Source organism: Poeciliopsis prolifica, unplaced genomic scaffold, assembly GCF_027474105.1.
Source record: "Poeciliopsis prolifica strain line A6 unplaced genomic scaffold, Auburn_PproV2 SCAFFOLD028, whole genome shotgun sequence".
Taxonomy (NCBI): Eukaryota; Metazoa; Chordata; class Actinopteri; order Cyprinodontiformes; family Poeciliidae; genus Poeciliopsis; species Poeciliopsis prolifica.
In genome coordinates, this window is record NW_026562403.1 from 546,383 (window position 1) to 572,415 (window position 26,033).

General features: G+C 38.2%; 1 protein-coding gene across 3 annotated transcripts; it reads right to left on the bottom strand.

Annotated features, from left to right (window-relative positions):
• On the bottom strand, nt 1-25,683 carry adrb3a (adrenoceptor beta 3a). Of its 3 annotated transcripts, none has more exons than XM_055049133.1 (3): nt 23,922-25,682; nt 17,640-17,840; nt 1-77 (listed from the first exon to the last, which is right to left on the bottom strand). In XM_055049133.1, exons 1-2 carry the CDS (start codon nt 25,190-25,192, stop codon nt 17,657-17,659), a joined length of 1,455 nt encoding a protein of 484 aa, XP_054905108.1. In that variant the 5' UTR covers nt 25,193-25,682; the 3' UTR covers nt 1-77; nt 17,640-17,656. The 3 variants fall into 3 exon arrangements, with proteins under 3 accessions (XP_054905108.1, XP_054905107.1, XP_054905109.1); XM_055049132.1 differs by lacking the exon at nt 1-77 and adding an exon at nt 10,555-14,413 and having other exon boundaries at nt 23,922-25,681; XM_055049134.1 differs by lacking the exon at nt 1-77 and having other exon boundaries at nt 17,758-17,872; nt 23,922-25,683.
• Nucleotides 25,684-26,033: the final 350 nt, after the last annotated feature.

Here is a 26,033-nt window from a genome sequence, read left to right on the forward strand (position 1 = left end):
CGCCGGTGCTCATCCAAACTCCCTCTCTCGCCTGGTGGGTGGGGCTTGGTCCTTTGAAACCCCTTCCAGCCAATCAACTGCAAGGAGAAAGCACAACAATTAATCAGGTGATTATTCACAAAAGTGACCACACAATGGTCAAAATAGATGTGTTAATAAATGTGCAATATTATCCCAATAAATGAGACTGAAACCAATTTGAGACAAATAGGATGTGCACAAAACCTAATAAATCAATCAGGAGAAATCCTAAAGTAATATTAAGTGCTAAATATGTGAGAAACAACTCTGTCTGGATGGCAACAATGACCCCCCTCCCTGCTATAATATGACTCATTGGATTTGACATGAACTTCAGCAAATGCCTGGTGTGAGTGAATACAAATCTCGGCCTGCTAACTAGAATCTAGCTGAGCTAATAATAATACTTGATAAAAACTGAGTGTTACACTTCCACCAATCAATCCCTCGACGCTAAGAAGTGTATTACATTCATCTTTTCACTATCTTCCATTCTCCATTTAATCCTTATTCTTCTGCCCGTCAGGGAAAACAATGTTTGCCATCCATATCTTCACAAGGGGGATTAATGGGTTTCTGTCAATCACTTCAATGAACCTTTCCTTAATTATTTCACCAACCACAGCTTATTATTTGATCTTATTGTATTTTGTTCATTGCTATATTCCACACCTGTCTTCAAGCATAAAACATTAAAAGTACAGTTCATTTGAATTTTCTGTGTGCATTAGTAAAACGTGTGTACATCAAGAATCAATCCTGGTGTAGAATCAGTCCAGGTACAACTTCATGTCAGTTTTGTCTCCCTGGTTCACAAAATAATTTCCTTAAAATTTTTTGGGGAAATCAAGATAATTTTCTTTGGCATATATGAGACCGGTCCTTGTGTGTGTGTGAGTGTGTGTGCGTATGCGTGTGTGTGTGTGGGGGGGGGTGTGTGTGTGTGCGTGTGTGTGTGGGGGGGGGGGGAGGGGGTTGTGTGCATGTGTGTGTGTTTCCTTTGAAACTTTTTTTGTGTCTGTTTCTTTCTTATTATTGCATTATGAATACTGAGCCTAATTGAGGTTAATGAGGACTACAGTGCATTACTTTGTTACTTTGTAAATGACTAAAAACTTAAAAAAATAAATAAAAACCAGACAGCAAAAATGAGACTGTTTTTGTGCTAAACTGACAGTGGAGTTGCTATGTGATGCATAGTTTGTTCAGTCAGTCATTTGTTCATTTATTCATTCAATCATTCAGCCATTCATTCGACCTGGACTTGAATCACTGAAAGTCTGCATATCAAAGTCAAAACTTATCTTTACAAAATGCAAAGGTTCCTGATTACTCATGGTTCCATATTGCAGTTCCCTTTATTACTACCTGTAGTAGATAAACATTTATTCATGAAGGTAACCATGTAAACAAGTTTTCTCAAAAAGAAATCCTGCAGCCTACACTCGTGGCCTGCAGGTATGTTAAGATTTAAATCAAAGGGGTCTGAATAGATGTTAGTGCCTCAGAGTGTTTATGGTGGTGTATGCTGATTATCTTGGTTCATCACTTTGGGTCACTGAAATGAAAAGACTGAGCACTCTGCCTCCATTAAACACCGTGTTCCAACCTGTTTCACAGAACGAAACAGTGGCCAGCGACAACAATGCCGCATCTCTCAAAGGAGAACAGAGCTGCCGGGGAAGGGAAGTTAGTTAGATGAAAGCGATGTGTTTTCCTAAATTATGTGATATTTCTTTTGCAGGATTAGAGAATTACTGTGAGGAGAGCACTGCTCACTAATGCTTCCAGATGAACAGTCTGTGTGACTCAGGTTCAGTTTTTCTTAAATGAGTCCTATGCGAGTATAAAGCACAAGAGAAAATATACAATATTTAAATTCCGAAATAATCCAAAATCAATTAAAATCTTTCAAATTTTGGATTTGAAAGATCCAAAATTTGAATTGTTTACCTGATTGAATTTAAATGATGATGTGGCTTGCCTAACTTTCAGAATAAATATGACAAAATGCTTAACAACAAGACAAAAATACTGCAAGAGACCAGTAAAACAACTAACCAAAAGCAAGTATGTAAAAAGCAATTTCAGGTCTTCTGTGGTAGAGATAAATAGCTGAACATAGTCTGTACAGCAGTGACAAGAAATAAAACATGATAAAAAGAAAATGGGTATGAAAAGAACTATGAGAGCCCAAAACCAGATCTTGTGGTACTCCACATTAGCTTGACTATTGCGCTCATTCCGCTCAATTCTCATATCCTTTCAGTTCTTGGATTTGTCCCATTGAGCTCAACTTCTTAGGCTGCATTTCATCCTGGCCAATCAGAGAACAGAAGAAGTTAACAACGTTGAATGTTTGCACTGTTTGTGAATTGCAGTTTGCCATCTTGTTCTACTCGCCATTTCTCTCTTAGGAGTGAAGGGATGGCTGTTTACAGCGCACCCAGTTTTCCTTTCAGCTTCATTGTGTTGCTCTATTCAGGTCAGAGCTGGTTCATTACGTACGTCACCACCAAACGTTAGCAAGTGGGTGAAATCAGATCCAGAGTCAAACACTCAGCTACTTTTCTTCTTAAAATTCAAGATTATAACTTTCCTGCCGCATAAAAACAAATCCGTTGTGGCCAGGAAATACATTTGTCATAATGACAGAGGATTTAAATAATGTGAACTAGTTTACAACTGTCCATGCCAAAAAATAAAAAAAAACATTTTAAAATTGCAGAGTCATCTGAGCATTTCTGCAGGATGACAGAGCTCCGAGTTGGACTGGAAGTGCAGGTGTTTAAATTACAGAAAAACAAGGAGAAAAAGCTCCTGCAAGGCTCCCGCTCTGCAGACCACCCACTCGCTTCATCAAGTTATCCTTCCTTCACACAAACTGTGATCTGTTTACCAGGCAGTCGATATTGCATGCAGGAGCCATCTGGGGCCTTCCTGGATGTTCTCACAGTGAATTGTGTTGTGTTAAATACCCTGAAGAAATCCCCATCCTCTCACTTCTGTCTGCATCAGTCAAACAGGAGCGAGTTCTTTGAGGAATGTTGTTAATTACATTTTTGGCGCCGAAACTACAGTGGTGGTTAAAAGAAGGTACGTCCTCTTTCAATATCAGGAGGTAATAAAAATGCTCTGATCTTAAGCAGGATGTAAAAAAAAAATAGCTGGGACGTTTCAGTGACTGGATCTTGATCGGCAATTAAAAAAAAAAAAAAGACATGGGAAAATAATCATGATGTAAAGAACTTTGGTTCTGATACAATGAGGTTTTTTTTTATCTTTGTTTAGTTGTTGCTCCATTTTACTTCATTTTTCAAAAAACTAATTGTACAAAATCAAAATTTAAATTGCCATTAAACTGAAAAAAAGCTTGCAAAAACTTTTTTGCTCAGTCTTCACAATAGTCACACATTTTCCTGTGAAACCACAGAGTGATGCTGCACAGAGCATTACTCAGTCACAGAGTTCAATTACAGAAGTATGCGTTTTAGTCACGTCTTTATTTACATAAAGTGAAGACAGAAAGAGTCAGATATTAGAACGTAATGTTTTGTGAGAAAATCCCTCCACAGCTGTGCTTCAAAGGTTTTCATTATAACTGATCTCTCTTGTTTTCACTGCATTTATACCAATGAAACATGAATCCATGCTGTTCATTACCTTCATAGCTTGCTCTCTAATACATTAAATGTTACATATACCTCTGCTGTCAAAACTAAATTGGTATTATGCGCTCTACATTCCTGCAGCTTTAACAGCATTGTGGCATTTACAAAGCAATGGCTGAACCGGCAGCAGTCAACCGGGTGAACCAGAAACGGCACATTTTAACGCTCAGGAGACAGGTTTTTGAGTTTGCGTTGCTCTGCTGGTGCTGAAAAGCTCTGGTCAGAAAGGTTTTAGCGCCTTGATCAAAATGCACAGGATCAACAGGCGGTGCTCTGAGCCAGAAGGACTGACCCGATCGTATCTTCTCTGATTGGACTCAGGATGAGGCAAACAGTGGGCAGCACACACTTCAGCCTGTGGACAGGGAAAAGAAGATGGATAAAAATGGTGAAAATGTTTTGTTGAGAAAAACAAGAAGTAATTAAATCTTCTGCAATCATGCAATCCTATTTTGTATTCTGAATAATAACGTAATTAATACTGATGAAGGTCAGAAGAGGACTGCAGGGTTTTTACTCCTGTTTATGAAATGAGTATGATCGGAAAAGTGGTCTGAATGTTTTGATTGAGGCTGAGGGCTATGACTGCCTCAGTATATAATGAGCGAAATGCATTTCAAAACATGCATGAAGCTCAAAATTGTAAAGATTCATTGAAATGCAAAAAATGTGCTGCAAAGGGTTACTCACTACTCCAAGGGAAGGTAAAGCAGAACAACTAAATATTGAAATAGCTACATGTTATTTTGTTGTTGAAGAGGCTTTTTTATCTATGCTGGACAAAATTCAGCTATAATGTCTAAGCTATCTACATTTCTCAAAGCATGAGGCTCTGGCCAATTTAAGATGCCAGGAAAAGCATCCATGCCATTTAAACTTCTTTCTAATGTTGCCACATTGCGACCTCCTCTTCAGGTGTTCACATTTTGGGGGGGGATTTTTTATGTTATGGAAGACATAAAGAAATTCACAATTGTAAAGTGAGAAGGAAATCAAACATGACATTCTCAGCTTTCATTTTATTCAGGCCTGCTGAGTCAGTACTCTGTAAAAGCTCATTTTGCTGCAATCACATCAGCATAGTTTGTTGTTGAGGATGTGTCTCTACTTAGCATTATGTTTACACCACCATGTTTCACTGTCATATGATTTTCTTTTAATAAAACCATATCCATAATTTTCATGTCCTGGTCTTCTGATGACACACAGTGTTGTATTAAAAAAAAGGGATCTATTTGGCACAAAAGCTATTTGTGGCAATGTTCTGGTTTAGACATTTCGCTGTGTTTTTGCGAAATAATAACATGCTTATTTATTTATGGAGTACCTATTTATTTTTGTATTCATCCTTAATTTGGGTAAGATTGGTTTTCCGCAGTCTGCTTACCGGAAATCAGTGCAGCCGGGATGACCAGTGCAAACCACAAGATATATCAAATTAAGGTGGGGAATGCTAGTGTACACACTCCAATCCTCTTCACTGGGAATCGGTCCACGTCTGCAACAAGACAGACAGACACTGCAGAACAGATCCAGAATCCCTGAAGCAATAATCAGGATCCAGGCGCATGAAGTGGGGCTGAGAGTCACATACTGTACAGATGGGAAGCAGGCAAAGATAATGGTCAGGAAAACTGACCAGGGACAAAATAAAACGCCTGGACAAGGATGACAGTGCACTGACTCTGTGGGCAGCATCAATCAGAGGAAGGGGCAGAGAAATGGAGGAGTATGAGATATAGCAGAGCTATATTTCTCTCTTTTTGTTTTTTTCTTTCCCTTGTGGCGTATGGAGCATGTAAATCCTAGCAATGGATCAGGATTTACTTTTAAAAGGAAGAATTATCTGCAACCACACTGAATTTTTCAACAATGCTCACCACAAGCGAGTCATGATTTTTCACACCCAAAATGTTTCCTCATCAATGCTTTAAAAGCTGCTCAGGGATTCTCACTCTCTTCTCACAACTGCAACTTATGCTTTGAGAACATCACATGCTGACAGCCCCCGAATAGCTCTTCACCAGACAAATTTCACTCTGACTATAAATAGCCGACCTTTGGTGACAAACACTCAGGAAAAGTATTACTTAAAGCTCTGTTTTGTGCGGCGCCAACATTAACAATAACAAGAGAAAAGGAAATTAAAGGAACCTTTTGCATTCTTTTATGAAAGCAGGAGAGAACCAGACTTGTGCTGTAAATCAATTTTACACCACAAATGACTTTGTGATGCAGTTGTTTCCTGCTTTTTTGCACTGCTGTCTCACCGTATAGCACAGAGGAATGAGAAAATGATGGAGCGGACCTCATTTCTATGATGGAATTGGCCAACACCTCACTCCTATTTTCAATAACAACATCTGCAAAGGATCTAGGAAGAAAAGAAAAAGTCTCTGCCTGTAGAAAAAAAAACACAACCAAGAAAGCAATGATGATTTAAGTTGGAATAAACAACTCTGTGTCTGATAAAGACAATATTAGCACAGCTTCTTTTGTAAGGTTGATTGCACAAATCACCACTAGACTTGAAAACCTTGATTTTGATGGAGGTCTGGCTCGGTTTGACAGAGGCTGGGAAAACAATACTTCACCCTGAAAGTCTCTCCTTATCCTCCAGAAGCCTCTCCAAACCGGCGCCCCTCTGATTGCATCCCAGGAACAATACATGTGGGTTTTCTTTGGATCTCTGCTGCCTGGAACACTCAGTGAATCTGCCGGGAGGATCAAGGCATCATTTTATTAGATGCCAAAAGCAAATCTAGATCCCCAGCATGTAATTACAATAGGGTAAAAGGCACTAAAGTCTTTATTATCTTTTGTCCTTTGGGTGGAAGCAGCATTTCTGAACTTGTAGTAGTTTTCAGCTGCTGGAACTGTAACATTAAACAGATTTAGCATTTTCAAGCACAAGCAACGTCAGGGAGAGTTAAGGCTATTAAATTTTAAGCATTTCACTGATTTCAGTGAAAATGACAAGGTTTTGCATGCGACGTGTAGGGCAATTTTTAACGATATCTGAAGTGTTTGCATACCTTTTCTTCTACATCATGAAAAATATTTCGTCCTTGAATTTGCTACAGCACATTCAGCCTGTCAACCTCAAATGGATTTTCTATAAGGAGTTTTCTCAGAAAATGTATGACTTCCTCTTCAGAATAGCAATGAACAGCTGTCATCAATTCATCAACGTTTAAACAGTTTTGTCTATTATTAAAATGTGTTCTTCCAATTGTAAGAAATGAAAATGATGTGGTCAGCAAATCAATATTTTCTTTTTGTTTTGTTTTTTTATTTGAAAGTCAAACGAGTCATCATGGATCAAAGAGACTGGATTTCCAGAAACTGGAACAGGTTTAAAAGTCCACAAGTGCAGATACAATCAAGAGATGATGCCATTATTTTATTATTATGTAATAAATACAGATTGTTCTGCATTGTGCAGTAAAGTAATTTAATTGTCACCACATCCATTTGTTTCCTTCAGGTGACTTCAAAATGTACTCTGACTTAAAAAGAGTTGGTTAAAAGTTTACAAAAGCTTTTAGCGGATTTGAATGTCATACTAATTTGGAGGTTTCTGACTTTTATTTTAGACTGACCACAGAACCTTCACTGTTCCTTATGTATTAAACTCCAAAAGTCTGATTATGGTTTGAGAAATGAGCAGCTTGGACATGATGAACTCAGTAGATAATCTTATTTCAGGACTCGACTCTGCAGAGCTCGACTTGTAAACATGGACAGATGACGTCCTGGGTCTCCCACCATGGCCGACCTCCCTCTTCGTCTCTTTTCCATCGTCACTGTTGTTGGGTCGGCTCATCAGGAAGTCAGACAGAACCGGCCGCGTGCGAGCACCCGGACTCTTGTTTGGGTGCCGTTGCTAAGCTGCAGCACGTATTTGGAGAATGTCACCCAGGCAACAGTGATGGATGAGTTTGTGACTGCCTAATTTGTGGGTCTGGTGCGTTTACCTTTGCCTTCACATTGAGCTCCCACCAAACAGACACCACCGCTGGAGATAAACCTGATCGTTTATCAGTTTTACCAAGAAGCAGCTGAGACTTTTTTTTTCGTCTTATAGAGCTGACAACTTAAAAAGACAACTTTTATGACTTCAAGGTTTTTCACATGAGTATTCTTACTTTTTATCAAGCCACCAGGTGATTTACATTCTTTTCACAAAATCTATGGTCCCAGACTTTCAAGTGTCCCAGTTTGAGTTTTTGAGGCGCTACCTTTATTTTAGAGATGAAATAAACCTTTGAGGGCACAGTTGAGATTTTTTGCAAACATTTTTAATTAAAACATCACCTGTTGCTGACTCTCTTAGTTGTATCCTGTGGCATTAATCCAAATAATTTAGTTCCTTTCTGAGGCTTGTGATGAAGTTGAGAGTTTTATGCTCTTCATTTCTGGTTTCTGTTAGTAGACACGCCTGCAGCATTTTGTACCACCTGCCGTGATGACTGGTCCATGTGAACAACGGTGAACCAAATGTGAATATATTAAAACACAGATCAGTATTTCAGAGCCTTTAGGAAGATAGTGACCTATGTGAGAAGTTATAATAGAAAAAAAGCTTGTCTTCACAGTTGAACCAATTTATTGGATTTGTTGAACAGCATGCCAAAATTTCTAACTAGAGGATGAATGTACTAAGTCTCAAGCAGGCTACACATATCGAGCTCAAATATAATGATTTCTGTTTCAATTTGTTTCTGAATTGAAAATGTAACGTCACACTTGCAGGACAGTCCATTCTTGAAACTGTTTGCAAACATCAATTCAGATATCAGCAGCAAAGCATTGCAAAGGTAACATGCACAATGAAAACAAACCAGGGCCAAGGATGAAACTATGAGGAGCTTCACATGTGATTGGTGCTGCTGATGAACACTTTTTTTTCTTTCTTAGATATAAAAGTATATTTTGAATTAAAAATAAAAATATCTCATGTTCAGCCTGTTTTGTAAAGCTTCTCAAGTTATAACAATGATTCTACATCAGACCACAGCAAAAATTCAAACTCAGAATCAGCACCTTGTAGCTTACAGAGCAGATGTATAACCGGGCCACACTTTGCACTTCACTGTGGGGAGCTGAACATCAGAAAACACTGCACTAGAGGGCAGTAGACAGCAAACCAGGCTCTTCGCTTTTCAATTATGTGAACAGGACATCAGAGAGATGTCTCGTCCGACCGTCTTCTCCACATGACTCGAACAATCTTAGAGTGAAACCTCTTAGAAAATATTAGGCATTCTAACTTGGATGGTGGAGATTATATCTCTATGTAAATAGTAGCTAAGGCTCCTTCATATTAACTAATGTTGGGAAATTCACACTCATATGTTTCTACATTTTGTACCCTTATGGTCTGGCAAGGTTAAGATTGAAATTTCTAAAACCATTACGTTTCTTAGGCTGTAACTCACTTGAAGAATTGATTTTTCAAGCAGAACAAAAAGAAAAAGAGTTGTTGACGTGGCGTCGTGCAAAATAAAACCCACTCTGTTGAACTCGGACGACTTTAGTCTACTGTCAAATCATGGGAGTATAATAGGAAAGATGATGTCATGGCAAAGGTTTAAAAATAAAACCTGCTAAGTGGCTCAGTCACCGGGTCAAATCTACAATCCAATCCTTTATCTAATAATCTGGAAGATGACTGGCTTTTCCAGCATCTGACCTGAGGACCTCTGAAGTCTCACACCAGTGTCAAAGGCTTGTTGTCTTTTCTCCTAGCAAAATACATTCTGGAAATATTTGTGTGTCCCGTTAGAAAAGTGAGCTGCAACACCTGGCTGCGTCGCTGCTGGCTCAGCTGAAGCTGGGAGCGACGGAAAATTTCCGCTGAAAAGATTTCTGCATATTTAGAGGGCTGGAGGTGCATGCAATGATCAAAAGCGAAGACTTAAAGCCTGGAGACACACATTCAAGATTTAATTTAGCAGTTTGACTCTGGAGTCCTGTTTCAAATTCTGCCCAGAGAACCAAGAAGCAAGGAAAGAAATTGTACACTTTATTTAGACTGAGCTAAATGATGATGGATAAGGATGTAACGCATGAATTAGAACCGTCTTCTTGTTATCATTAGCAAGTAGTCATGTTACTTTAAAAGACCAGTTAACACGTAATATATCACCTGTTTGGAATCCACTTTACAGGAATTCATTTGCTGCCTAATTAGTGGTATTATGGTAAATATTCCTTTGCGTTATTTTTGTGTATTTTCTCAACCTAACTGCTCTTTGCATGGAAGCATAAAGTTTACATTTCAAACTGATTGTAATACTCATTGAACCTTTTCATGTTTAATTACATAACACTCCAACTTTAACGTGTTTTGCTAAAGTTCATAGATATAGATCAGCACAAAGTAGTGCATGATTGTGAAATTTTATAATAAATGTCTAAATATTCTTCATATCTACTGGATCCCTTTACTCTGATTCAACTAAATAAAACCATGTATATGAAGTAGCAATAGACCTGAGACTGTGTCACTGGGATAACATCCTTAAACACACAACCAGCATCATTTGGATTTAGATCCAAATCTAAATCTAATTGAGTCTAATTGGCGAGACTTGAAAATAGCAGTCCAGATGACTGAGCTTAAGCTATCTTGAAATAAATATCTGGTAACAATTTGAATCTGCATATTCAAAAAGGTGGTAGAGATTTTGCTTTATAGACTTTCTGATGTGACTGAATTGATGGAGGTACTAAAGTAGGGACTGAAATGTTATGTGCGTCACATCTGTTGGATTTTATCTAAAAACAACTGGGGGGGAAAACCACTAAGTGTCAACAAATCACCAAAAATCTGGACGTTTAATTAAGTTACAGGTGAGACAATGCAAGGCAACTTTATTTATATAGCACCTTTCAGCCAGAGGTAATTCATAGTGCTTGTACAAAAAACGTTAAAAACAACACACAAGATAGCTAAAAACATCAAGCTGATTCAAAATAGACAGAGTGAATATTAAAAGTCTTAAATATTATATTAAGCAAATAGAATTAAAAATTTTAAGAATAGGTAACTGCAAATAAAAAAGGTTTTTAACCCTGTTTTAAGTAAACTCAAGCTGGGAGCAGATCTTAAAGTGGTATGTAGAGTTGAAGAAGACCAGAAATGTAATCTGGGTTTCCATTATGAAGAGCTTTATAAACCATGAAGGAGATTTTAAGTTATGTTCTTTGAGCAACAGGAAGCCAGTGCTGGGAGCTCAGAACTGGACTGATACGATGATCTCTTTTTTGTTTTAGTAAGGACACTTGCAGCAGCGTTCTGGAGAAGCAGGAGCTGCCTTACTGCTTCTTTGATAACCCAGTAAAAATGCCACTGCAGTAATCGAGTCTGCTAAAAACAAAGGCATGAACTAATTTCTCGGAATCTTGTGGGGACATAAGTCATCTAATTTTAGCAATACTTTTTAGGTGATAATATGCAGTTTTATGATAGATTTGATGTGGTTGTAAAAGTTCAGATCAGGATCCAATGTTACTGACTGTAATGTCCTGGTGAAAGATTAATGTACAGCTGTGGGTCATCAGGACTTCACAAGACGTTCTGCACTGGATTACTTCTAATATTTTACTTTAAATTATTGATGTATTTTTTTTTCTATGTCCCTTATTAAAGTGGAATATAAAGAGGTGACCAATATATGTATCTGTCTTGTAGTGATATCAAAGGATATGATTTTGTCACATATTCAAAACACTGCCATTTTGTTTGTTTATAAATTTAATCACAAAAAATAAACGATTTGTATTTTTCCTAAACAAATGTTGTAAGCAAACAATGTAAACAAATGTCTACAACTGATTTGCACCTGATTGGAAAACATCGTAACAGAAATCAGCTGATGGGAGTGAGGCTAAACTTCAGACGGGACAATCGCTTCCACTTCTGATTTGTTGCGGCTTCTGATAATTCTGCAGTCAGAGAGAACATCTGGAGCAGCTGACGTCTGCACACGGTTTGTTTTTACAAAGTCTTGCAATCTGCAGTTAGTTTGTTTTTCAGAGGTCCCAAATTATCCGAATTCCTCTCAAAACAGCAGATGACCCTCGCTGCACAACACAAGGCAACAGGACAGTAGTAGATTTTGCCGGGTGTATGGTCACCAGAAATAACACTGGGGGGGGGGTGAAAACGTTGTTGTGGGTCTGGAGCTCATAGCAACATTAGTTTTCCAGCGCTCAATGTTGTGGAACATTGGCTCCCAGTGTGGAGGTCGGGACCCCTCAGGGCCTCCTGAGATAAATCTGAACGGGGATCAGGGAGAAGAGAAAGGAATGAAAACATTACGTCACCATACACAAAAAAAAATCATCTTTATTTTGTCCTGAGTTGCCATTCTCTTCCTTTCCTTTCTGGTGTAACAAAATCACAACAACTGATGTGTTGTTTTTGACATTTTAAAAACCTTACTGTAATAATGAATGCGACTTAAATAAACAACATTTTCTGCTTCATAGTGGAACAATTTGGCAGATACAACTGCTACAGGAATGCAGATGTCTGAAACGGAGCAATATTTAAAATTGTTCAACTATTTCATTGTAGTAATGATAAATTAATAATAATTACAATAATAACGTAAATTAACAATGATAAAATTTCGGTCTGCAAATGTTGAGCGTAATTCAGAAGTTTAACACAGTTAGACTTTTAGAGGCATCTCAAATAGCGTACAGGTTGTTTAACCCTGAAACGGAATCAGTGAAATAAAACTTAAATTACGGTGAATTATTAAGTATTAGTGATATCCATCCATCTGATAAGCTTGGCAGTCCATCAAAGGGAAATGTTTTAAACAGTTCTGATTTGACAAAAGAAATTTAAGGCCACAAAACTAATAAAAAAATATTTTTTTATATTTTTTACAACGTATCTTATTTTTTCTAGCAGTACATTGTGTGATGACCTAGTTTTATTTTACATTGTGACAAGAAATTCAGAAATCATCAATACTTTAAAGATCCGTACTTAGAATATTAAAAAGTTAAAAAGTTAAGCCACCATACATAAATCTAAAGCTGACTTTAAGAAAAATATATGTCGTCTAGCTTTAAGAAATATTCGCTGCAGTACAAAATGACTTCTTTTCAACTGCTTTAATTTGCTATTTTAAGAGGCTATAAATGTACATCAAAACGCAACTGTGTTTAAAATGAATTAATGTTACCAAGATGTTTATTGTGGGTTGATTGCATAATTCAATTGAGATGTGATCTGTTATCCTGCAGCCTTGTAGTGGGATTTATTCAGGAGATTAGCCTTATCTAATGCCTCATTGTTACTCTCCGTGGTGTTGGAGTTCAGCTACTGTGCAGCAAACTTAGAAAAAAAGAAAAATGTTTTGCATTCAGAAAGAACATTTCTCAAAACTACAATACAGTATTGAAAAGGCTGAAAGGACGAAACTAGAATGTGCACAGGCAGCTGCATCCCAATGAACAATTCAGGACTGAGCCTGTAGATATGCTTGCATGCATTTGAAAACAGGCGATATTTCTTACCGAGCCGTGTCCCTACCAGGCTGAGGTGGTGCCTATAATGTAATGGCTCTTGATAAAGTCGGGCCTTGTGACTGTTTGCACAAAGAAATACATTTTCCCTGTTTTGTGAACTTGAATTGTACCTTATATCAGAACGTTTCCCTCATAGTTTCTCTGTAAACTGTTTCGACCTGTTGTGTCTTCACTAGTCTACATTCCCGCCAACTCATTCAAAAAACTCAACTTTTTTCACTATATTATTACCCCAAATTGTCATTGTGTACAATTGTGTAATAATTGACAATGTGCAAGCAAAGTTCCCTTTTGTAAATCCATTTTTCTTTTTATTTGGAGTGAGCTTATACTGGCATAAACCTTGTAAGCAACACAGCATATTGTAAATTTACTTGATATACATATTTACCTGTAGTTTATAATACTGTACCTTGCTTGCACAAAAACATGTATGAATCAGCATCTTATTGAAGGTTTTATAACAAATACTTTCACGTTATAACGTAAAAAAAACAACAACAACAACAAAATGGGAGTCGAGGGAAATTTGTGCGACGAAAGAGCCAAAGCTCAGAACAAAAACAGGTTGGGGACAGAGTTGAATATTTCACTGCACAGCTTGTTGGTATGGAAAGGTTTGTGTGATGAAAGTGTCTCTAGGGTGATGCCAGCCTCGAAAGAACTGGTCATTTTGCTACACATTCGGTGTATCATAAATACATAACTTACCACTTAATGCACTGTAAATAATTAGATGAAGCTGACATTTCTGTGACCACAGGGCTCACATTGTGCGCTGTGTTTGAAAGATTAGCATTTAGAATGTGCATTTGTCTTATTCATGAACATTCTTTGTAAACAACATGTCAACATGTGGATGGCAGCAGAAAGTACATCTGGTGTCAACAAATGTCTGTGGAGCAGCACGCAGCAGCAGTCGATGTCCTGCCTTAAGAAAAATGAAAAATAAAAAAAATAAAAAGTTGTAGCGGTCCTTTCCGAGCCGAAGCTGCTGCTTTCCGTCAGTCCGTTCGCCGTGCGGGTGAGAGCTTCATTCAGCTGTTGTTGTACTTTAGCTTGTCTTCAAGGCTGATTGGTCTCGGACGCCGCAGGAGTCACAGTAACAGTTTGCTTCAGTAGATCAACATTTATCAGTTCAGCCATCCTTTCATTGTGATGTGCTGCTGTGGATAGATGCACATGTTAAAACGTAGTGTTTGCCACCACGACAAAAAAATTGTAACACATTTTCACTGAAGACAGCAATGGAATATGCGATGTAAAGGAATATACGATTCAGTATTCATTGTATTTTAATGCCTCAAAATCCAAAGATCTTAACAGCACAAATCTAAATGATACGCAATCCATTGTCCAAGTGTTTTATTTGTAAATTTCTAACACAATGAACTTAATGAGAAAGTGGACTACCATATTGTATGTAATAATAATTGGTTGTTTGAACAGCAGAGTGTGTTTGTGCTGACATGAATATACTGAATGAATGGAGAGTGTGTGTTTGTACATTTCCAAATGTGTAGTGTAGTAAACATTGAGGAGCTTGGCAGATATTAAGAGGGTAGATGTCCCTTCATTCCCCAAAATCAGCCCCTTTGTTGCTCAGAAACTTTTTGTCAGTGTCTGAGCCAAATGAAATTGCATGTTTTAACTTCTCTTCTTCCCTTCAAACATGTATCAGAAGCATAAAGTGACGTTTTAGGGCCAATTGACTTGATGCTGAGTGTGAGAAAACTGACTCGAGATGCGCTTACAGAGTCTGAGTGGCATGACAGATGTTGTTCTCAAAACAATGTTTTGTTCAGCAGCATTTCTGTAGCATGGATAAAAAAATTTACAAGAAAACATTGACAGTTAGGTCCACTGTAACATATTTCATTCACAGCTTTTAAGAGAAAAGTGCTGATGCCAACGCGTAGCAGAGAAGCTATACTGGCCAGAAATGCATCAGAAGTAAACACATTTTACTCAAATGCTGCCGGAGTTTCAGTGTTTTGTCACAAGCATCCATTTCAATTCAATGCTTTTAAATTGATGGATGCAGAACTGGTTTGTGAAGCCGCAGAATGAAGCCTGGACTTTTCTGTTCCTACTGTTTGGTGATGATTCCCATATGCATTGATCTTTAAATTCGTTGAGTAGCATTAAGTCGCTTTTTTTCAGATGTGCCATGTTGTCGCTAACCAGATGCATAATTCTTAAGGTGTCACATTTTTCTCTGAAATACAGATTTGCTAAAATCACAGGAAAGAAAACGTGAAAACATACAATACTACTTTGTCCAAAAAATAATTCGTTCAAAAAGTAATAATTTCTTTTTTTTAATCCTAAGGCGGATAAAAAAAGATTCAACATCATGTTGTAAAAATCAAACATTTAAGTTGAAACCTTTTTTTTTTCCATTTTTGTGACCAACTCAAAATAGTTTTTATCGAAGTAATTCAAATGCCTTTGAGTCGTAGGAGCGGCCCGTTTTATTTTCTAACAGAAAAATAGCAAAGCCCGTTCTGTTTTCAAGCCTTCATGGACGTGTTTGGGCGTGTTTGGGACAAAGCAGCTGTTTTCTGTTCTTTTGCAAATATTTATGTGTGACTGCCTGCGGACAGGGTTTAGAAAACATGATTTTATCGCTCATGACGAAGAAATATTCCAAAAATACTCAGACATGTAGGTAAGATCATAAAGAACTATGAACAATAAATAACAGGTTATTTCTAGAACAGAGATCAAACAATGTCCACTGGCCCTGTACAGCATTTCTGTTTCTATCAGAAAAAATATTTCTGATTCTACTTCTGGTTTTCTTATGAAAAGCAGCATTGCACCTCTTTCCTGTTATTTATTTTTCTGGCTAATTACAGAATGTTCCCTCATCTTCTTTCCTCTGTGTTTGCTTCCCTCCCAACAAGACACGCAGTGTGATGCTATCATTTCATTAAATGTAATGGTGGTCGTCCCAAGGACCAGTTTTGCCTTGCCTCCAACCTATAAAACACATTTTATTTCTTCTTCAGACCAGATCATAAAGTAATTCAGATCAATTTTTAACCATATTTTAGTTATGTGTTGTTGTTTTTTTGCTACATTTTGTCATTGAGTTGAAGCATTCACTGTGTCAAAACTGTGCAAAAGTAGACAGAAAATTATTATTTGAGAAATATTTCAAGTCCATTTATAATTACAAACTTAAATAGCCTTTATAGGCTATTATATTTTCCATTTGTACTCAGAAGCCACAAACAATCAAGAAGTAAAGAAGATTTGAAAAATCTAAACTACACTTCTGAATCCTTCATACATTCAATACTGTCAGTTGCATAATATGTAAAGACAGATGTCAAAATGGAAACTATCAGAACTATCAGAATATCATTAAACCTATAAATAATAAAATATGATAAATAGTCGAATCATCACATATTCTATTGTTTCTCAGATTTTCAAGTAATCAGGAAGTTTTTGCCAAAATTCTCAAAAAAAAATTATTGATAAAATAAAACCATTTTTATCATGTACCTCAGAGATTGTTAGGCGCTTATTGCCATGAGACATAAAATGATGTTGTGAGCATCTATACTTTAATGAAGGACCTGCTGTGTGATAAAAAAAAAACATGGATGTGAATCATTGAGAGTTGAAATAGCAGGCTTCTCTTTAAAACTGAAACTCTTCAGGAAATCCTTCTCTTCTGCAATCTCCACCTTCAATACACGAGGATTGACTTGTATGACACAGAGAAGCAAGATCCAAACACAAAACCCACCAATATCACTGACCTACCTCAGGAGGAAGCCACAAACCCATAATCACTATGAAGTGCAATAGTGGGTAGCAGAATTAGTGTGACACTAATGCTACAAAGATCTTCCACTGTCTGTCTAAACTAAGAGAAAACTAAGGAAACATTTTTCTATTGTGCTAAAGGAGATTATCTGTGTCCAGCTTTCTATACAGACAATGTCAAGGACGGTGAGCAACAAATTAGCTTGTCTTTGAACAGCCTGCATGGGGTCCACATCACAGAGCTCAAGCCCTCACAATATTAGGCAGAGGACATTCGGCTTGTTGTTCAAGTGAACGCCCCAAGTTGGAAGCAATTGGCTTCTGTAATCCCAACAGTGCGATCGCTGTTGATTGACTTGGATAATGCGAAAAGAAAGAATGATATATAATTGGATGTTTGTGGTTATGGGTTTATTGTGAAACTGTGAGCTTAAAGGGGATAAAGTATCCGACCTGGTAAGAGACAATGGAACAAGTCTTTAACCAAGGCAGCATCAATTTAAGACAACTCGAGACACAACATGAGGCTGAGGGGTGAGCGAGTCCATTATGTTAGTAGCACCAAATTCAAAATGTATCACTGAGGTAAAAGAAATCATAAATATATACCAGTTAGCAGTTCCTGCTCAGTTTGGCCCATCACCATCGGCAGCTTCCACATCAGCCCCAGCAGAACCTTCTGGTTGGACAGGTTCAAACTGGTGGGGTGTTCGTCCGTTTGCCGTTCGTGCAGGTGCATCAAGGTCAGCATTTGTCCTGACTTTCTCTTCCTTGCAGGATAAATCACCAACGAAGTCTTCAGTGTGGGAGCTGGACACAGAAATTAAAGTAACTTCTGTGAGCTGTAAATGGAAACAGAATGATTTTTCCTGAAAGTGTGTCTGTAGCATTCACTTTCGCTACCGTTGTAATGGAAAACAAAGCCATTTCATCTTACAGTTTGCACCAAATGTAAATACCCAAAGGTTATCTCTGAATTATTGGAGTGTTGCCAAACTCTTGGATGCTTCTTTAAAAAGTTTCTGATGTCTTGTGATTGGTGCAGACTTTATAAAGGCATCAAAGGCAGTGTTACCCACAGTTCAACAGCTCCATGTTTTCCTTTATCCTGCTTCTTGTTTCATGCTCTCTTAGGTCTGATCTCACTCTAAGCTAACTAAATGCACAGCGGACAAGGTACTGTGTGAAGTTGGATAGGAAGTCCAATTAGCATGCTGAGGTGAAAATCCAAAAATTATAGAGTTCATAACTCAGGAGTCTGCAAGACCCCTATTATAACACATTTGAAATTGAAAGTTGCACCAATGCATGCCTGATTATATGCGCTCCATGTAGAACCCCTCTTAACAATGGGTCATTTCACATGGTCCTGGAAGACGACACACTTTAGGAGCTTCAAAAAAAAAAAAAAAAGAACAACAATTAACCAACACATTGTGTGACAAAGTCGAAAAACCTTTGAATGCTTTTCATTGGTTTTACCTCAGGTTTTTTCTAAACAGAAACCATCAGATAAATTTCCGATTGTCTCCACCAATTCAGCCAACTCTAAGGCACGATTGGTTTTAATAATGCAGTGCTGTGGTTATTTACAGTGCAGACTTATCTTACTTATAAATATCTAACTTCCTTCTCATGAGCCGTCAACTTGCATGATATTTTCAGAATCAGAGTCGTGAACCCTACGGGTGTAATCAGTCTGTATTTTCTCTCATGTCATCTCAGTTCTTCTGACATGTTTGGCTTTGTTTCCAGCTCCCTGAATAAACAATTGAAATGGAGGAAAAATCTATATGCTTTGCAGTTTGATTATATTTTAGCCCTGCAACTAAAATTAATAGTTTCTTAGCACCGTTTTGATTCTACTAACCAATCAGACTTATTTGAAGTCTAGAGTAGAGGCGATGAAGACATTTATAATTCCTTAGGCCTTCTAGCCTGCCTCTGAATAAATCCTATTAGTCCAAACACCATTTTACTGAATAGACAGAAAAGATGATGTTGCTTTAAGTATAAATATAAAACATGAATTCATGATTGAGGAACTAAACCTGCAGTTGCAGTGAAGAAGGGAAAAATATTGTGGTAAAATCTGTGTTTTCGGATACAAAACTGATTCTGAGTAAGAAACAAATTAACTACTTTGGATCTATTATACAAGACACTCTTAAAAGCAAGAATGTTATCTGACATAACTGATTTGGGTTTTATCATTTTAAACGGAGGAGACACTTGTAAACAGGGACCTGTCTTACGAAGATGACTGGTTTTTGTAATCAGATCCTCTTGAAACTGGAACGTAGAAGAGCAGAGATCATTGCAGAGTTATTGAAATCCTTGATGAATGGCATATAACAAGGTTTTGCCCCTACACTCAAACAGAAGGAAGACATGGACAGGTTCACGTGGCTGAAGTGATTTATTTGGCTCATTAAGCTAATGGGACTATATCTGTTTGTGTAATCACAACGATGATCTGTGCAGGTATTTTATACACTTTCCACCAAGTTAATAGCACATAGCTGCTTTGTGCAGCGGCTTAGGTGGGCAGAAAGAGGCTGTCCATATGGTCCACTGGATGTTGCATAATGGGCACTATTGATATCGGGCAGACATTACGCAGGAAGATAGCAATGAAATGAATGACATTGGGAGAGAACAGGTGCCTATGGCATCAAGTTGCAAGGGGTCCATGAGAAATATGTTTATTGATGTCTGAAGATCATTTGGAACTGGTTGGGCTTCCTCAACCAGCTCTCATCTGGACCTTTGTTGGGATTTTAAAATGTTAAACTTTCAGTATATCTTATAATTAACTAAAGACTGTTTTTAAATTATAAAAAGGAAAATGTCGGCACATTTCACATATTTCACATGTCATATTTCTGTAAGTCTAAAAGGGGCTTTAATGGTTTTGCGCTGTAGCATGGATTGTCTACATTTATTTGACAGTGCAGATTATTTGAGGAGCGCTCTATGCCAGCTTATTAGACATCTGGAAGTGAGTCTTCATTCCTGTTCTATTCTCATCCTCCAGTTAAGTTGCACAATCTAGTAGGTTCAAAATTTCTGCTTTCCATTTTTTGTATTATTACTATGATTTTAGGTCCCTCGGTTAGCCATAAATCATCTGCTTATAAAAAGATGAAATACAAATACACAGAAACTCTGGTTTGCAATAACCTCTGAAATGTGAATTGCCTACAATTTCAAGTTCAACATGACAGACAAAGCAAACACAAAAAACAGCAAAACTCTAAAAATCCCTTTTTAAATGCGAGGCCTGTGGTTCTTAAACTATGATAGCATACAGAAGACAGTGGTGATACTTGTTTTCTGCAAGTGGTGCTGAAAAATTGAAGTCACCACTCTGGAAAGTAAACAAAGCAAAGTAACCAGGATGTAGAGTTAGAAAGTGATTGCCACAAATACATGAATTGCCTTTGCTTCAACCTGAACTACTGAAAATAAAGTCAGAGAAGAGAATATTTCCAAAACTCTATGTTGAAACTGAAGCTGATAATAGCAAACCCAGATCTGGTTCTACTCGCCATCTATCTGTTCCTGTAATTAGAACCTTAATATGGAAATTGCATCTCATAAAAGTGATGCAACATCAAGTCAACAAAAGTAAATTGGTTTGTTGACTTTTGGTATGCTAACTGTCACGCTCAGTTACAAGCTAAGTTCTGTTAGCATTACCCGCTAATAGCAATCTAGTTCCCGAAACTTTCAACATTGAAACAATAACAGGATCATGTTCACTAACAGTGGCTGTCATGTATCTGTCAAATGTGCAACAAAAATTTCAATATTCATTCATTCATTCATTTTACTTTATTTTGGACATATAGAAACGGAAAACAACACATACTGTAGTTAAAAAAAATGTCTACAGGGTCTTAAATACCACTGAGTCCACAAAATACAAAAGTAAAGGTAAAAGGGTTGGTCAATGTAGCCATCATGCAGTTTTTCTGCACAGCCGACACACACATCTGCACATGAGGTTAACACAGGGCAGGTAGGCATATCTGCAAACATTTGGCTCACTCTGCCCTCAGCAGCATTCACGTACCATCAATAAATGCCACAGCTAGTCACAGGACAGCATTGGAGTCCGCTCTGCTCAGCACAGACTTGGTGGTGCTTCGCTTAGGATCATATTTTATATCAAAATTTCTTTCCTATCCAAACCAGCCATATACAGTGAGAACAAAAGATTTCTAAATCATCAGCATATGTCAAGTGGTTGATGATCCTGTTTCCAGCAGGCCGGACCACAGTAATTGAAAAGCATTGACAAGTTGATGTTCACATTGGATACTATCCTGTCATACACTATTTGAGACACTGAAAGGAACTGATACAGAGTGTCCCCACTTCATGTACATTGACTGATAAACACAGGAAAAAGTAGAAATTTTGATTTGATATTATACAAAGCTATATTTGAAATAGCTTGTCAGCATCAATTAAACGTGAAAATGATATTGTTGTGTCTGTTGTATTGATCTAAAGTTTCTGTACGAGCAAAAATATACACATCCATTTCATGTTTGATTGACAGCTGACTACTTAAGTTGATTGGTCAGTGATTAACATCACTGCAAACAACTTTCCTACCACTGCAGTAAAGCAGAAGACATGCTGCTATCAGAGAGACGCGCAGTCTGAAAGAGCGTACTTTGGAGTTTAATCTTGAGCAGTGCCAGGAACACATGGGTCAACTTTTAGAGCTGAATCGCTGTGATTTAGCAGACCCCCGAGCAGCAAATCTCTCTGAAGAATCAGCCATGTTAGAGTTTGAGGCCAGGGTTGGTAAGAAATTTGGACGTTTCTGTAAGATGACACTTTAAAGGAAGTCTTTTATATTTACCAACATAACACTTTAAATCTCAACACTTGTGGCAAAGGACCATACAGAATGATGCCACATCCTTCAACTAAACATTTATTGCAGTGCTTTTTATTCTTTCTGCACTGTCTTTATGCTGAACCCCTCCTCCCATCAAGCTGCAGCATAGTGACGGTACTTCAGTTTTAAAAGTCATGGAGCGAATCTTCAGAGAATTGTGTTTGCCATGTAACGTGTGTGCGTGACACAAGCCAAAGGTTTGCTCTAAATGTTGATGAGGGCAGTGCTGATGTGCCACCATGTACTCTATAAAAAAAAAATTTTTTAAAAAGTAACCATTGATAATGTCTCCACGCAGAGATCCAACCTCTCTGAGGTTGGATTTCAGTCGTTAATCTGCCTGCATTATGCCGCCTCCTGCTTTAATTGTTAGTGAAGTTGTCATAGTTTTCCAGGAACTGTGCTGCACAGTTGTGCTTTTATTTTTGATGTGGACTCGGTTGAAATGCTGAAATGGACTGCTCCTTTGAAAAAATGCCCAGGATGGCAGTATTAGCTCTCCAAAGTATATTTTTTCTTTTTAGTGTGTATTTGGAAAAGATTATGATTCCCTTTATTGAAGCCCATCTTTCACTCGTCAGCCTCATATTTGATCGACTGTTCTCGCTTACATTTGTGATCCTGCTCGGAGCGTAGGGTGAGTCGGCTGAGCCTTCCCTTGGGCTGATTTACTGCAGAACACACCGAGCTCCTTTTATGGAAGACTTTTATAAAGCCCTAAATATCCTTTGTATTATGTGCCCATGGATGTCTTTAATTTATGGCTGAGGTGTCGTCATAAATTACACGTAGTGTGTAGAGTAAATATTTAATTATCATTGTATGACACATTCCCTTCCCAGATATTAACGACATGCGGTCTTCTTATGAGGGATTTGGCAACGGTTGGATAAAATGAAATGAAATAAAATAAAAAAAATAATTAATTCAGAGGTTCACAACTGATTAGGTTTAGATCACTTAATCAGATTTTATTATTTACAAAAATATAATAAATTCTGATAACAAAATATAGTTTCTCTGATCTAAAAATGAACATAAATTAGAAAAGAATTTAATATATTTTTCAAATTATTATGTAATTTATTACAGCTCTTGTATTTCATTCTATTTACAAACACTGTTTTGACATATGACTGCTGCTGCACTGTGTACAGTCAGTCTACAGACAGCTATCGTATTAGATCAGCTATGAATCAAATACGGAGCTCCCCAACCCCAGCTGCCTCAGCCCAGCATGATGATCTCATTGGTTGTTAGTCTTGTAAACAGGCTGTCAAGTTATGAGGGGGAAGTCTTGTGCATTAGTGATAAAGATTTATCTGTTGCAGGGAGTGTTGGGCAGGGCACGCTGAGGCCCACCGACAGGTTGAAACCCACAACATTTAGATGTCAACCCATGTGCACCATGTGATGAGACAAATCAGCTTTCAGCAGCTGATTAAATGGAGAAATTCTTTATGTATATATCTTTTAAACCATGTGCTGTAACGGCAAGGCTAAATAAACTTTTAAATTTATCACATGCACCAGTGAATTAATTTAAAAATAACTCACCTATTAATTATTTAGTGACTTTTTATTTCTATCAAGAACATCGATGCTTTTTAATTTACTTTTACTTTTATATGTGCAAGTGTAACATATTTAATGCAGAGAGGAACTTTTATTAATCAAAATATGAACTTCGGTCTTCTTCAGAATAGATTTTCTTCTACTGTGCTGCTCAGTATATTCCACTCTTCAGCCACAGTAAAGCAAATTTCAAGAGTGTTCAAATATAGAAAAGTATCATTATTGCTTTAATGATGTTTTATGTTCTTCAACTTGGGAATTTCAACACAAAATACATACATGTTCATGCCATTTTCAGTATTTCATGTACTGGTTGGAGCTTAATGAGTTGTACCTGTATGACTGTAATGAATTAAAGAATGGCAAAGACGTAAACAGAAAACAAATGGCAAACTTACATTTGGGATTCTGGTTCCAAACAGTCAGTGAGCTGTGTGCTGCCATTGGACTGCGACAGACCAATAGATATCTCCTCACTTCTGCTGCCCAGGCTGCCATTACCATCAGTCCTGCTGTCTGGAGACTTTTGGAAAGAGCCCACAGTGGCCGACTCAGTTTGCCACAGAAAACAGGAGCAGCGAGTTCGCAGCTCCTTATAAAAAGAGTTTAACCACACCGTGGACAGCCACGGGCAGCCAATTAGGTTCTTGAAAGCAGTTCGAAACTCCGGACTCCTGCAGTAGATGATGGGATTGAGACCAGAGTTGATGTAACCCAGCCAGTTCAAATACAAGAACAGCCGATTGTTCAACTGTATTTCACTAAAGGCTTGGATAATGTTGGCAACAAAGAACGGCAGCCAGCATATCGTGAAGGTCCCCATGATGATGCCCAAAGTCTTGATGGCTCTGAGCTCACCAATCAGCAGTCGTGATGGTCTCCTCTTGGTGCTCTTTCTCCTGGCCATGTTGTTGAAGCTGTTGGAGCCCAGGCATGCAGGGGGCAGGAGATTGTTCACGTTGGAGCCACTTTGAATCTGTGCAAGGCATTCGTTCTGCAAACGCGGCCGAGCTTTCTTTATGAGCTTGACCTGTCGTGCAGCAATGACAAAGACTTGTGCGTACACAGCTATCATTATTACTAGTGGGATATAAAAAGAGACTAACGAGGATGAAATAGCATATTCTTTGTTAACCACAAAGTCACAGCAGTTAGTATTTTCATAACAACTGCTCTCGTTTTTTTTCCACAACCAATCTATCATCATAATTGGTACAAACGAAATTAAAGTCGACACGCCCCAGACTAAACAGACTATCACTCTTGCACGAAATTTACAGAGTAGAACTGTGTATCGCAGAGGTCTTGTAATGGCTACATACCGATCGACAGCGATGACACAAAGCGTTTCAATGCTTGCCGTCACACACAGAACGTCAATTGAAGTCCAGAGGTTACAGAAAGTTCTGCCGAGCCGCCAGTTACCTATCAGGACATAACTGGCCCCAAATGGGACCACAAGGACCCCCATGATGAGGTCCGCACATGCTAAGGACATGATTAAGATGTTTGTTGAAGTCTGTAATTGTGGAGTGCGTGCCACAGCGATGATGACCAGCAGGTTTCCAACAACGGTGACCAGGATGATGATGACCGCCATGACGGAGAACCAGTCTCCCGGTGGATTAAGGTATGTTTTGATTTCTAAAGTGTCGTTTGAGCAATTCATCTTTCATTGGCTCAACTCTGCACAAGTTGAAGACGTTCAAAACTCATCAAAAAGACTAAAAAAACCACGCACATAAATCCGCACAACACCGAGAGTTTGCAGTTTTTCCCCTACAAATTATTTTCTCTTCTCTGCACAGAATGCTCACATGTCGCACCTTGGGAGTTCTGCTCTGGCAGCCCTCAAATGGGAGTGGTGGTTCTCCATCTTTCCAAAATAAGCAACATATTCTTCCAAGTGATGAATCCAAACTGTCCACAGAACTAAAAAAGTTCCATCAAGTTCATGAGTCCAAGAAAAATGTAAAAGTATCAAGTAAAAAAAGTTTTGGAGTACGAAAAGTTTCGCTTTGACCATTTAAATCTGTCCACCAGCTGGAGTTTTCTGAAGAATCTTGTTCTGACTACAATGCAACAGTTGAACTGTGTGGAGATCAAGGAAACACTGTCGCCTTTTCAAGAACAACCAGAGTGACTTCAAACTCTTCTGTCTCTCTGTCTCTCTCTCTCTGTTTCTCTCTCTCTCTCTCTCTCTCTGTCTCTCTCTCTCTCTCTCTTTCTGTGCAGGTTCCATAAGATTGTATTGGTGGTAATCACACCCTGACTGGAGACAGAGAGGAGGAGCGTAACTGTGTGAGTGTGTGCGTGTGTGTGTGCGTGGGGGTGTGTGTGTGTGGGTGTGTGTGCGTGTGCGTGTGTGTTTGTGTGTGTGTGTGTGTGTGTGTAGGGGTGTGCGTGTGTGTGTGTGTGTGTGTGGGTGTGTGTGTGTGTGTGTGTGTGTGTGGGTGTGTGTGTGTGTGCGTGGGTGTGTGTGTGTGTGTGTGTGCGTGTGTGTTTGTGTG

Bases quoted from the DNA above. Each gene is read 5' to 3' on its own strand.
- adrb3a (XM_055049133.1), bottom strand. From the start codon at position 25,192: ATGAATTGCTCAAACGACACTTTAGAAATCAAAACATACCTTAATCCA. The intron at 17,841-23,921 runs GTAAGTTTGCCA...TTCTGTGTCCAG, and splicing joins TTGGAACCAGAATCCCAAAT to CTCCCACACTGAAGACTTCG.